Genomic DNA, 13258 nt, shown 5'->3' on the forward strand with positions numbered 1-13258 from the left:
AGAGATGTTCATCTTGTAATCGTAAAGCTTGGCTGAACGTCTAAACTGTAGATGAGTTTGTCATTACCGGAGCAGCCCCACCCGGCTGGACTCCCGCTGTGTGCAGGACAAAGCCGCCGTGTGGTTGCTTTCTGCAAACTCCAGCTTTCCAGTTTTGTAATTGAAGGGTTGTTTTCCTCAAAATGCAAAAGATGCATTTGGTATTACTTGAAAGTCAGTCAGTTCACTTCTTGGAAAACAAGCACACAACTTTTACAAACCAGAGTAAAGTTTTAGCTGTAAATGTTGTGTGTATTTTTCTTGTCAAATAGGAGCTAATTGTAGCCTCTAAATAATTTCTGTTTCTGCTACCTTCATATAAATGCTCTTATAAGGCCGTGCAGGAAGACTTCTTATTGCATTTTTCTGTAATCTTTGCTTCATTTTTGTAAAGCTAATCTCCCGCTTCTCTCCTTTCTTTTTCATAACTCTGAGTAAATCTCCTGTAAACCTCGTGGCATGTTCTATCAGATATTACTTTTCATGCCTCTGAAATTGTGGTCAGGGTTTATTTCTTTTTTAGCTTCACAGCATTTTTCTCATTTTCCTCCAGTCGAGAAGTCGGGTAAGTGGACATGTTTGTTTCAGGACCTCCTCCTGAAGGGGCTGAGCCGGGACAATCTGACACAAACAGATCCATCAGGAAAGGGGGGCCGTGGCCCCCGCAGCATTCAGATAAATGGTTGGAGGATGTCGAGCCCACGGGCTCAGCGACGGGACCGCCGGTCTGGAAATGGAGCCCGTTGATGGATAGAGGTGTCCATCCTACCTCGCCACACGCTCGCCCACCTCCGCATCCTCCTCCATCCGTCTTTGTTAGCTCCCGCTTCCTCCTGCATGCAGCCACAGGCCGGCTGTTTGTAAAAGTCTCTGCTGGTGTCAGAAGTCAGGAGGTTTTTTTTAAATTTTTTTATAGAAACTGAAGGAGCTGATATCGGTCCTGAAATGTGGGATATCTGCAGTCTGTTGCTGCAGTCAGTCATTCAGTCACTACATGATTTTTTTTTATTTTTTTTTTTAAACCTCAAATCAAGGTGAACTGGTGGCCGTTTCTCTACAAACCAGAACATTTTCAGTATCTTTCAAGAAAGAATTTCTTTAGTTTCATTTTTGTTGGGTCAAGGGTCACAGTTAGGTTGTCTTTTTTTTTCTCCCTCTGTGTCTTTATTTGAACGCACATCTCTCGTCCCCTTTCAGAGACGATAACAGTTTGTTTTTTTGCACCCAAGCAGGTGTCCTTGGATTCCAACTCCTCCATGAACTCCAACACACCGCTGGTCAGGATCGCCCGTCTGTCGTCCAGCGACGGACCGATGCTGGCCAACGTCTCCGAGCTGGAGCTGCCCTCCGACCCCAAGTGGGAGTTCCCTCGAACAAGGTGCGAAAGAACCAGAAACAATCGACGCTGCTAAGCAACATATTAAAAAAAAAAAAACATTTTTTTAAACTCAACATTGCTTGCATAAAAATTTGAAGCTCTAAACTTATTTTTCTTCTGTTTCAGGCTAACTCTGGGAAAACCTTTAGGAGAGGGCTGCTTTGGCCAGGTGGTAATGGCCGAGGCTGTCGGCATTGACAAGGAGAAGCCCAACAAGCCACTCACTGTTGCTGTGAAAATGCTGAAAGGTTCGTAATCGCTGTTGCTGCAAACAGGAATTAATACATGACCTTGACGGTGACAGCGGCGGTATTATGCGCTGAGATTTCCTGAAGGAAATCAGCAGGATTCTGTCTTTCCTGCTCCGTTGTTCATCGTGCATTGTTCTCTCTCGCTTTTGTGTTCTACGTTCTTTACAAACGAAGCGCAAATTGCACTGATGTTCTAGTCCGGCTTTATTCTCTTCTGCTCCTCTCAGATGACGCCACGGATAAAGATTTGTCCGACCTCGTGTCAGAAATGGAGATGATGAAGATGATCGGAAAGCACAAAAACATTATCAACCTGCTGGGAGCGTGCACGCAGGACGGTGAGCACCGCAGCGCCGCGTGGAGGAGGAGGAGGAGGAGGAGGTGATTCACGCAGGAATTCAACCACGTCCTGGAAGTGACTCTGTTGTCTGTGTGCTCCTTCCACGCAGGTCCTCTGTACGTCCTGGTGGAGTACGCCTCCAAAGGCAACCTGAGGGAGTACCTGCGGGCGCGGCGGCCGCCGGGCATGGACTACTCCTTCGACACCTGCAAGATCCCCGACGAGCAGCTGACGTTCAAAGACCTGGTATCCTGCGCCTACCAGGTCGCCCGAGGCATGGAGTACCTCGCCTCGCAAAAGGTCAGCCGCAGTGACGCTGCAAATTCAACTTCGTTATTACTCCGAAGGAAATAGAAATACCTGGAAGTAATCTGACAAAATAAGGACATTTGAGCATTTATTTATTTTATTTTTTTTCTGCATTTTCGACAAAAGCAAACTTTATTTTCTTTGTGAATGTTTTGTGGGGTTGTTTTTGGATGCAATTAAAAAAATAGGAATGTTTTCAGGTTAAATCATCTTCATTTTAGAGATTCACAAAAAGTAATTGGGAGTAGATTAATTTAAGTTTTGTCAAAGGTTAGTTAAAGGTTTACGCTCGATTCTCAGGTCAGGAAAGAAAATTGTCAGCCTACATCTGTGTATGAAGGTGTGTGTGTGTGTGTGTGTGTGTGTGTGTGTGTGTGTGTGTGTGTGTGTGTGTGTGTGTGTGTGTTATTATGTCCCAGTGCATTGCGTTGTGTTGACCATGTGTTTGATGCGTTTGCACCTCTTCCCTCAGTGCATCCACAGAGACCTGGCAGCCAGGAACGTCCTCGTGACAGAGGACAACGTTATGAAGATCGCCGACTTCGGTCTCGCCAGAGATGTGCACAATATAGACTACTACAAAAAGACCACGAACGTGAGTCTCATCTCTTCAGTGTTTTCTGTAGGGGAAATATTATTTGTCTTCACTTGCATGATGGGGATGTTATTGACTTCATACTCGGTGACTCTTAAGTCCTATTTAAAAAAAAAAAAAAAAAGAGGTTTTATCTTTCAGTGTCACGGTCAGGTTACAGACAGAGAGCAGAATTAAACAAATTAAACTCGTACAGTTTTAGAAATGAAAAAATATGTCTGAATCCTTTCGTATTCATAATATGACAATGTTTTGCTCCTGGTGACAATGATTAGTTACTTGTAGCACCAATCAACGTGCATAAAAGTTGCATCAAATGTTCCCTTATTTGATACGATATTTTCAGATTTAAATCAGTTTTAGGACACATTTTTGTCTGGCAAAGTAAAACGATTCTTTCGTGTTAAATTCCGAGTTTAAATATTTTAGTTTGAAGTTTAAGATGCCGTCCTCAATGAGGTGCTATTTACCGTACTTCCATAGCAACCACTAGCTGGCAGGACGAAGTTGAATTTGGGGTCCACGTTTTGCCGTTGGCTCCGTTGCAGAAGTGGTTCTGCTGACCGGAGCGGTTCTGCTGTGCCTCTTTTCTTTCAGGGTCGTCTGCCCGTGAAATGGATGGCTCCGGAGGCTCTGTTCGACCGGGTCTACACGCACCAGAGCGACGTGTGAGTTTGCACAAACCGACCGGCGCATGCCGGCCGTCCACTCATGTGGAGCCGCTGTGCAGCGGAGGAATCCGGGTGTTGAAATATCGTGACTGAGCGCGTTAGCATCAAGCGCGGAATCAGCGCGTGTGAATATGGAATCATAACATTTCCCTCACCAAATATCTCCCGTTCAGTGTCAACTCCTCCCCGCCCGGTAATCCCGCGCTGGCATCGCCGGCTTCGCGTTCGTCGCTGCGTTTTTTTTTTTTTTTGTGTGTGTGTGTTTTTTTTTCCTTTAATCTCCCGACACGACATCAGAGAGAGACGGAAGCACAGCGGAGCCCCGACGTCTTAATGTTGTTTTATCAGCGTAAATCCAAGCGGCCCCAGAACAGAAGGAGATAAGAGGGTCGGTGGATTTATCACCGCGTGCTCCCTTCGGGACGTTTTTACAGAACAGTTCAAAGGAGACAAACGCAACTCTTACGACCTCTGATTGCCTCTGTGTCGGCTGCGTTCGAGAGAAGAACGAAAGGCGACGTTTAGGCGACGAGGTCGCGAAGGCAATCTGTCTTGCAGTAGCTGCAACCCCCTCCCCACACCACCCACCCCACTACACACATCCCCCCCACCCCACTAAACTGTTTCTCAACCCCCCCCCCCCCACACACACACACACACACCCCCACCGGCTACAGCCAGACGCTGTGTCCCCAGCACAGCCATCCAAGCCAAACACGGGCCGCTGTCAACACTGGCTCGCCGTGTGATTACACCAGACTGGGAACGGGCCGAGGGGCGAATCAGCCCGCTCTGTTATTTCAGCAGGTCTGGATTACAGAGTCAATCCTCCCGCCAAACCTCCTCCCTCCCTTTCATACAGTAGTCCCTCCGAAGCCAGTTTACTCTCACACACCCCGGGGGGCTTCGACTTTTGACCCGTGATGATTTTTCATGAAAAAAGACGGGGAAACGATTAAAAACGAATCTGTCACAGAAAACACAACCGAACAATGAAGAAAAAACAGCTGAAAGTAACAAAAGCTTTTCCTGCGAGCAGCTCAAACAGTCAAAACTTTTTGCACCTTCCCAAACATTTACAGCTGCAAAAGGCAGAACTGGCAGCGACAACATTTCAGGAGCCTTTTTATAGGATTTTGGTCATTTCGCACATTTCTTTCTGTTTTTATACTTGCAGAGAAACAGTGCGCCTATAACTCATTTGAATCATCACTTATTGAGCCCAAGTGACACTTTCTCTGCTCACATACCAGGTTTATTTAGTGCACCTTTTATTTTTCCTCAGCCAGGAGGTTGTTTCGCTGCTGCCAATGTCACGGAGGTGAGGATTTTATTTTGGACAGCCTCGGAGGTGTGAGCCTATAAAAGCAGCAGTGAACAAATCTTGCTGCACCTCCACGGTGACGCACTAACGGGGGAAAGTGGGCGAGGTGTGGGCCAAAAATCTGCTGGTTTATAAAAAATATGACGCTCCGGACTATCAGAGTTATATTTAATGGGCGAAAACCCTGCAAATAAATCACTTGATTGATCATTTTCCATTAGAACAATTGAATTACTACTAAAGAGAGGGAAATGAAAAGAAAAGGTTTCACGATCTTGAACAGAAATGAAATTTTCTGAGAGCTTACAGACTTATGCAGACGGTTATATTAACAGCTGTCTTTATTTCAAAGGATCTTCTGCCATTAAAATAAAACATCAGTCGCATCTTGTGTAAAAACTGCGTATAAAAATGTCTTCAGGACTGAATTCATAGACGGACACTGGTCCTTAAATGTTAGAACAAGTTGCAGCGTCAGACTAAATGACGCTGCTATCGTGTTGTTTTTCCATATGAGTCGAGAAGGGAGGCCGTGTTGACTATAAAAACCGCCAGGAGTTTATTGCTGAAACTTGATAGAAGACAATAAAGTTGTGGTTGACTTTTCACAGCCAAAGATTGCCTCCCGTCTGCAAACACCTGGCGACGAGTACTTCAGGTTCTGCCAGGCAATCAGCAACACTTTGGATCTGATTTGGCCGTCAGAAAACCGAAGCAGATAACAAGTATGCTCTGGAAAAATAATGAGTGATAACGCAGCATTTGAGGGGAGCTAGAGACTCCACGTGGCTGAATACAATCTCAAAGCCTTATTTTTCTTCTGTTAATGTAGAGATCTTTAATGTCGTTCTACATACAAGTTTAGTGACTTTTATTTTTTTTCTTTTACTCCTGACAGGATAAAATACTGCCTCAAAGTGCAATACCTCTGAGGGCCACTAGGGGCTCCAATAGAATCCCATTCAAAAAGCATAAACTTTTCTCATTAAATACAAAGTAAATTGATTTTTTTTTTTTTTCATTAGCTAAATTCACTCCTTCTGATCAGTTGTCTGGTGGTCCTTCTGGAAATTATTCAAAAATGTATTAGATATTAGGCCTCGAAGAAAGGTATGTTTTGGGGTTATTCCTGGTTTGATTGACGCCTAAGGCCTCCTCAGGCTCGTCCAAATATCACTTCTGGTTCCACAAAACCAAGATGGCAAGGGGCAAAATGTCAAACTGGAGGCTTCGAAACTATTAACAGCTTTAACCTACAAATATCAGCTTTATGTTGGCCTCCACGAAACCAATATTGTTGAGATTTTACACAATACGATGGTCCTTTCATAAGCGGAACATCTTAATCTCACAAAATCAAACATCACAAACATTGTTGCTGCAAGTGCCCGTGAGAAATTAAGCGTTTTATTGACGCCTTCCACTTTCTCTGAATATTCACCCCTGACGACTATCAGTAAATATAAGCAGTCTATGGGTCCGTTTTTTGCTATTTCTTCTGGTTCTTCCGGCTCCAACATGATTTTGTTTCTGTCAGGACCATAATGTCAATAACAATAATGAGTTAGAGATCTGTTCAGTCCGTCTTCAGATTCACTTTCACCTCTTTTCCCTCTGAATTTTGATGTCTCTCTCTCTCACCACGGTCCTCCCTCAGTCTTCTCTCTCTCGCTCTCTGTGCTCGGATGACGGACCAGCCGGCTCGGCCAGCGGCGGCTGTTTTCCAGCCTCTGGACCGAGCGTGGATAATTAGATTAGACCCGCTGAGCGCAGCGGTGGGAGGAGGGGTCTCATTCTGATTCACTGGACGAGCGGCCGGACAATAGTGCGCTGGGTTAATAGACTGCCCATTATCTGATTACCTTCCCTCATTTTTTTGCCATTTAGGAATAATGCGGCGATTCACTCAAGCTGCTGCCACGGAGAGAGAAAGGAAGCGAGATGATGGCTTGGTTTAGAGCTGCATGAGACTCGGGAGCGGTCAGCAGCTGGGCTGTAACTGTAGATACTGTATAATACGTTTTTTTGGGGTTTTTTTTTTCTATTCATCCTCGCTGCTCGCTTGAGGTCAGAGCGTGCAGATGTTTTGGAGACGTTTTTTGGCTCGGGTCCAAAATAAATGCAGATGCATGTGTTGTTCATGTGTTCATCCACTCTGAGCCATCAAAACAACACGCAGACGGTTAAAGCTCTTTTATTTTGGCATGATTATGAATCCCATGATACACACAGTTAACGACTTACACATGAGTGCAACCGTGCTGTTTGTGATGCCACACTGAAGACAACAACAAAAAAAAAAAGACCTTTTTTTGTTGTTGTCTTCAGTGTGTAATCGTTGAGTGTGGAAAGTATTCCGCCGACATCAAAGATGCTAACAGCGATGTCTTTATTAAATCGATTTATCTTGCATAGCTACACCAATCTGCACTGCACAGAGCTGGATGAGGGTTTGGCTGCACCCATTTATCATTCTGGTAAAGGGGTAAAAAAAAAAAAAAAAAAAAAGCACACCAAGGGCTTGTTTCTATTTCGACGCTGATGCAGCGAAGGTGTCTTTGCTAAGTCCTGTCAGTGGGGTAACGTTTACACGCGGACGCTGTGAGGCCTGACATTTAAATCAATTAAATCCCTGCATGTTGCCGTATTGCATGGTTCAAAATCTTCATCGAACTTTCCGTTTTTAGCGCGAAGTGGGCTTCTCTCGGGGCTTGTTGTTGTGTCTCATCGCGACGGAGATATTAAAAGACGCGGATAGTAGAAAGGGAAGGAGAAAATCGACTGAAATAGTCGACCAATGGCAGGTTGATACCACCGTTGTACATTTGGGGAGTCCGAATATTAAAATTGATGAGTTTTTCTGAATAAACTTTTTGCTTAAAAATCTCTCGTACAAGGTTGGCAATAATCTATATTTATCTTCTTGTAAGTAGAAGACCAAAACCAGGGATTAATTGATCTCTCGAGCTGTTGACAAAACCTAATGTGGATCGACCCACAGCTGAAACCAATTTACAACATATAATCAATTTATTCTTCCTGAGTAACATCTGATAAAGAAAAAAAAAGAAACTGCGGCCATTTTAAAAACGACAATATACTTCTTTTTTTTTTTTGGCGTTCTACATATTTAAATTCTGATTCTTGAGGCTCAGAGCCACACAGATGGTGTGTTGACAGTAGAAAAAAAAGAAAAAAAAGTACAGACTTAAAACAGGCTCCGTCCTCACAAGTTTATAGATTACTCATGAGGAACAAGAGTCGTACTTTATCACAGACCAACACTCATTATTCAGCTCACTTCTGTGTCTCCTAACGAGATCCAACTCGAGTCTCATCATCGTTTTCTGATCCGTTTACTTCCCCTTTTGTCTTGTTTCTGGTTGGAGGCAAGAGATGTTGATTTTTACAAACATCGACTTACTGTCTCAGACAATAAGAGTTTCACATTGATTTCTAAATAGAGTGCAGTTAGCATGATTTAGGATCAATATGTCCCCTAAACAGATCGATTGGCTTCACTGCTTCAGGCCATGAGGGTTGTTCGACCTCTAATCTGTTTTCATTGTGTGTGTGTGTGTGTGTGTGTGTGTGTGTGTGTGTGTTCAGGTGGTCTTATGGGGTACTGCTGTGGGAGATCTTCACCCTGGGAGGCTCGCCGTACCCGGGAATCCCCGTGGAGGAACTCTTTAAACTGCTGAAGGAGGGACATCGAATGGACAAACCTGCCAACTGCACCCATGAACTGTAGGTGTCTGATTTGGTTACAAATCATTGAAAACGGTTCATTTTAAGATCTGAGAATATTTGATTGGCTGAAACGCAGAGTAACTGAACCTCGACGTGGTCCTTTCAGGTACATGATCATGAGGGAGTGCTGGCATGCGGTGCCGTCGCAGAGGCCGACCTTCAGACAGCTGGTAGAAGATCACGACCGGGTTTTATCAATGACCTCCACCGATGTAAGTCTCCCTCCGCCGCTGCCGTTCCTCTAACACGGAGACAAGCAGCGACTCAGAATGAGTTACTTTTTTAGTTTCACTTTTAGTTTAACGCCTCGCCTAAAAAAGAAACACAATTCATAACGCTAAAGCATCTGAAGTCGCATCGAAATGGCAGTTAAAAGTTTCCGAAAATGTTTCTTTATGTTTTACTATTTTATGTACGTATTAGTGAAACCGTCCTCCAAAATAAAAGCAGCTCATCGTGACCCACAGTTACGTTTTTAAATAAAGCGACCCGTTGCAATCTTATGAATTAGGAAAAATGGCGTCCCGGAGGAGTGACGCAGTTCAGATGGCATCCATTATGATCTCTTTTGAAAACTACTTTTACTGTTGCCATGACGACGAAGGTTGCATTACCCCTACCTTACTCTTTAACTTAAAGCATTATCTTTCCCTAAACTTAACGACGTGGCGCTTGTGCCTGACCACGGCCGCAAATTTGGGAAACGCTCGTAGGTCGCACGATAAAAATCAACGGAAAGAATATAAAACAATACTCACAACGCCAAAGAAATACATGAAGTACGTAGGAAATACAGACTTTCAAATACATTTTTATAAAGCAGTGGTTAAAGTGTTGTGGAGAACTGTTGTGAAATGCTAAAAAAAATATGCAAGAAAAGTCCAAATCTTTCTCCCGATCGTGTGACCACAGAAGGTGGATTTGACGGCGACACCCCAGCCTAACCTTTGACCCCTCCCCTGACAGGAGTACCTGGACCTGTCGGTGCCCTTCGAGCAGTACTCGCCCACCTGTCAGGACTCCAACAGCACCTGCTCCTCGGGGGACGACTCGGTGTTCGCCCACGACCCGCTGCCTGACGAGCCCTGTCTTCCCAAACAGCTTCCCAGTAACGGGGTGATCAGGACATAAAAAAAAATAAAAAAAATGTGAGCCAGGGTTGGACGTTAACCTCTTCTCCCAGTTTGTGATGAATAATCACCTCTCAGTGACTCGAGCTCCTCAAGACATGGAAACAAAAACAAAAACAAAAACTCAGCATGCAATACTTCCACAGCGCTTCAGCTCTTCGATTCGTCTTAAACTCTCGGTCGAAAATTCTCTCTGAGCGAGTTTTTCTTTTTTTCCTCCCCATCGTCCCCGAGAGACCCCTTGAAACATTGAAGGATTATTTTTTTTTTTTATTATTATTATTATTATTATTATTATTATTATTATTTTATTTTTGCCGTCGAACCATGTTTTGTGTTCTTCTTTTCAAAAATGAAATTATATTTTTGTACTCGGGCCAGTCTTTTTTTTTTTTGTTTGTTACGGACAGACAATCCGTGGGGTGAAACCATTCCGTGCCTACTTGGGATTAAACCTCCTGAGACTGAATTCAAAAAAAAAAAAAAAAAAAAAAAAGGATACACGAGGGTGAAATGAAGGGCATTGATGAGCGACTGGTTGGCGATCAAGTAGTCGGGGGGACCTCCGATTTGTTTTGGGTTTTTTTTGTCCCTCGTCTGCGACGAAGAAAAATCGATTGACACGATACCAGCGAAGCCAGAATCGACCCGCTGATGGGACTCGTTCTTCCGAAGACACAACAGTTTTATGATAATCATGGAACAAATTCCTCATCGAACGCGAGGGGAAGTTTCAGGGCCATTCAGTAATAAGAACAGGGAGCTTTGGAGGTTTTTTTTGTTTTTTTTTTTAATGTATTTAGAAAGTGAGTTATTGTAAATATATAAATGCAAATATGTATCATATTGCTGTTCACAGCCGTGTACTTAAAAGACAAAAAAATTACATTTTTCTAAGATATCGTTTTAGGATGGGAAACATTGTAAGCTAGAAGACACTGTCACCAACGTGTAAAACATTTAATCATTTAAAGTGATGCTGAAAAGGTTTATTTGAATAATTAACGTGTATATTTGTAAAGATATTTATAGACTTATGTGGTTCTTACGTTTGAAAAAAAAAAGGTCTAGTTTAGGATTTTAGTACTGTACGCAAAGATTTTTATTTCAAATTTTTTTTTTTTTTTTTTTTTTTTTTTGTAATTTATTTTACAACAGAACCGCAGCGTTATTTTTCACAACTGGCAGACTCCTCTGGTTTTAGATCCATCTTTTTTATTGGTTTGTTTACAGTTATATATATATATATATATAAAAAAAAAAAAAAAACATGAGAATGTAGAACAGACACGAAGATGATTTTTCGAGAGCGAGTGTGATCCGACCGCCGGAGGACGACCCGTGAGCTGGATGTTTCAGCCCAGTCTGAATTCTGGTTCAAAAAGTTTGCAATATCAAAGCAACGATTAACTCTTGCTGGGCAAGAAATAGTAGCGCTTCGGGGAACGTACCAGAGACCTTTTTAATACGACTGAAGTACTTAAAACACACAATGAACACCGACAACAACGAGCTGTGAATCATGAGAAGCCTTCAGAGAACCTCGTCGGCCCTTTTTCTTTTTTTTTTTAAGGAAAAATCCTCCTATTTGTACTATTTGAATAATAGAAGATGAATGTGAATTACAGCTCCCTGCACGCTTTTCCTTTCCATATGTGGTACCAATACCTTGACTATAATACCCGGTCCCGAGCTACGCTTTCCTTTTCGATGCGGATTTAGTTAAATCTATTCTAAATAAAATTTTAAAAAAATTAGGCATTGAAATATAAGATTTTATTCAATTGACGCCAAGTAGGCGGGCTTGCCCAAAAAGAGGCTTTGTATGGTACTGACACTGCCGAATCACAAAGTATTTTTTTTGATTGTAAATGGTACTGAAGCAACTCGGTCGGTACCTTTTAAAGTTTCTGAGTTTGGTACCCGACTCGTTGCTTTCCAGCTGTTAAACTTGTGGCCTTCAGAGAAATGTAAAAACATGCCAAAAGGACCAAACTAAAACAAGTGAAAGTTTCATTCATTATCCCAAACTCGTTCAGTATTTTCGCTGGAGTGCATGCTGGGAATCTGAGTCCAATTAAAAGTCAGAGATTGTTTTCTTTGCCTCTTAAAGATGCGTATCCTCATGTTTGATCGTTGGACGGCACAACAAATATTTACACGCTCTAAAAGAAAACAAAAATCGGCCAGTAATTGAACAGTTTTAAAGCGGTTATAGGTGGATTTTTTTTTTTTTATCTCTCTTAAAGGTGTTTCTGAAGGCTTCAATCTCTTAACTCTTAAAGGTCACAGGGTCGATGCTGACAAGCTTGCGTGCGGTGTCTAAAACGCAGGAATCGTAAAGCCGTTATGTCCTTTTTGCGCTCGAGTGTTGCCCCGACGCTCGAGGTTTTATCGCTGCTCTTTAGTATTAATACTGAAATGAAGGCATGCTGCGCGACTTACAGATCACGTGGCAAAAAAAATATATATATATACAGTATAAATATATATGAATATATCGGTTTGTTAAAGGAGACTCCGAAGTCTGTGGTGGGTTTCTTCTTTCTATCTCCATTTGTTGAGAAAAGTGCCAAATTAAGTCTTAAGAAGTCTATTTCACCCGAGTTCTCCGGATCTCTGAACCAAATGCTGCACTGTCGAATGTAGGCGGGCGGAGGGTTACACGTGCAGGGAAGGATCATGGGATTGCCAAATGGATATCTCCACCTTTTTTTCTTTTTTTTTTTTTCTTTTTTTTTTTATATGCAGTCGTCTCTCCAGCTGACCCCAAAAAAATAAAAAAAAATAAAAAGGCAGAAGGGTTGAAATGTTTACAGCGTCCGTTTTTAGCAAAGTCACAAAAGGGAAAAGCGACGTTCAAGTGGCATCGAAGCGATTCACTCGCTGCTAATTGGAAACGGTTACTCTGCAACGGCCTTATTTTAGAGTATTTATGGAGACAAATTAACTGTAATTACCCAACGGTACCGTGTCATTACTCAGTGAAATCCCCTCGGTATTTAAAGTACTTCAACGTGTACAAAATTTGTATTTTAAATTTGTTGCTACACCGGTCGATCCTTGTCATTAGCACCAAATGATGTTCTTTTTTTTTTTGCGGGGGGGGGGGGGGGGGGGGGTTTGTTTGTTTATGCTCAGAAACGAGGTCGTTGGAAAGTGAACGGTTCCACAAAGTCAGTGTTTATTTCTGTTTTCGGTCGTTTTGGCCCGAGTCTAATGAAGTGCCTGGAATAATTTAGCAAACCTTAAGGAGATGGATTCGTTTTAATCACGTTTTGAATGTATAATTGAAACAAAAAAAACTAAAACAAAACAAAAAAAAATTTGAAAAAAGTAAGTTTTTATTAGAAGCAGGCGATGCAACGGTTAGCCCGATTGTTATTGGGGTTTTGTTTTTGTCCCACGTGAACAAAACAGACAAAAAGGCACTAGTGTAAAGGTTGGATGGATCTAATGAAACGGATGCTG

At 42.6% G+C, this 13258-nt stretch overlaps 1 protein-coding gene across 2 annotated transcripts in view; it reads left to right on the forward strand.

Annotated features, from left to right (window-relative positions):
* fgfr3 (fibroblast growth factor receptor 3) overlaps positions 1-12897 on the forward strand; it is a 65016-nt gene extending 52119 nt beyond the window's left edge. For both annotated transcript variants that reach the window (XM_069160782.1, XM_069160781.1), the window contains exons 10-18: positions 1269-1417; positions 1544-1665; positions 1896-2006; positions 2118-2308; positions 2790-2912; positions 3510-3580; positions 8517-8654; positions 8764-8869; positions 9624-12897. In XM_069160782.1, coding sequence (XP_069016883.1) covers positions 1269-1417; positions 1544-1665; positions 1896-2006; positions 2118-2308; positions 2790-2912; positions 3510-3580; positions 8517-8654; positions 8764-8869; positions 9624-9788 — 1176 coding nt within the window. In that variant the 3' untranslated portion in view covers positions 9789-12897. The remainder of the gene's footprint in view (positions 1-1268; positions 1418-1543; positions 1666-1895; positions 2007-2117; positions 2309-2789; positions 2913-3509; positions 3581-8516; positions 8655-8763; positions 8870-9623) is intronic.
* The last annotated feature ends 361 nt before the right edge of the window (positions 12898-13258 follow it).

The sequence above is a fragment of the Embiotoca jacksoni genome, unplaced genomic scaffold, assembly GCF_022577435.1.
Source record: "Embiotoca jacksoni isolate LCO1_2020_lvr unplaced genomic scaffold, fEmbJac1.0.p SCAF_27, whole genome shotgun sequence".
NCBI classification, from domain to species: Eukaryota; Metazoa; Chordata; class Actinopteri; family Embiotocidae; genus Embiotoca; species Embiotoca jacksoni.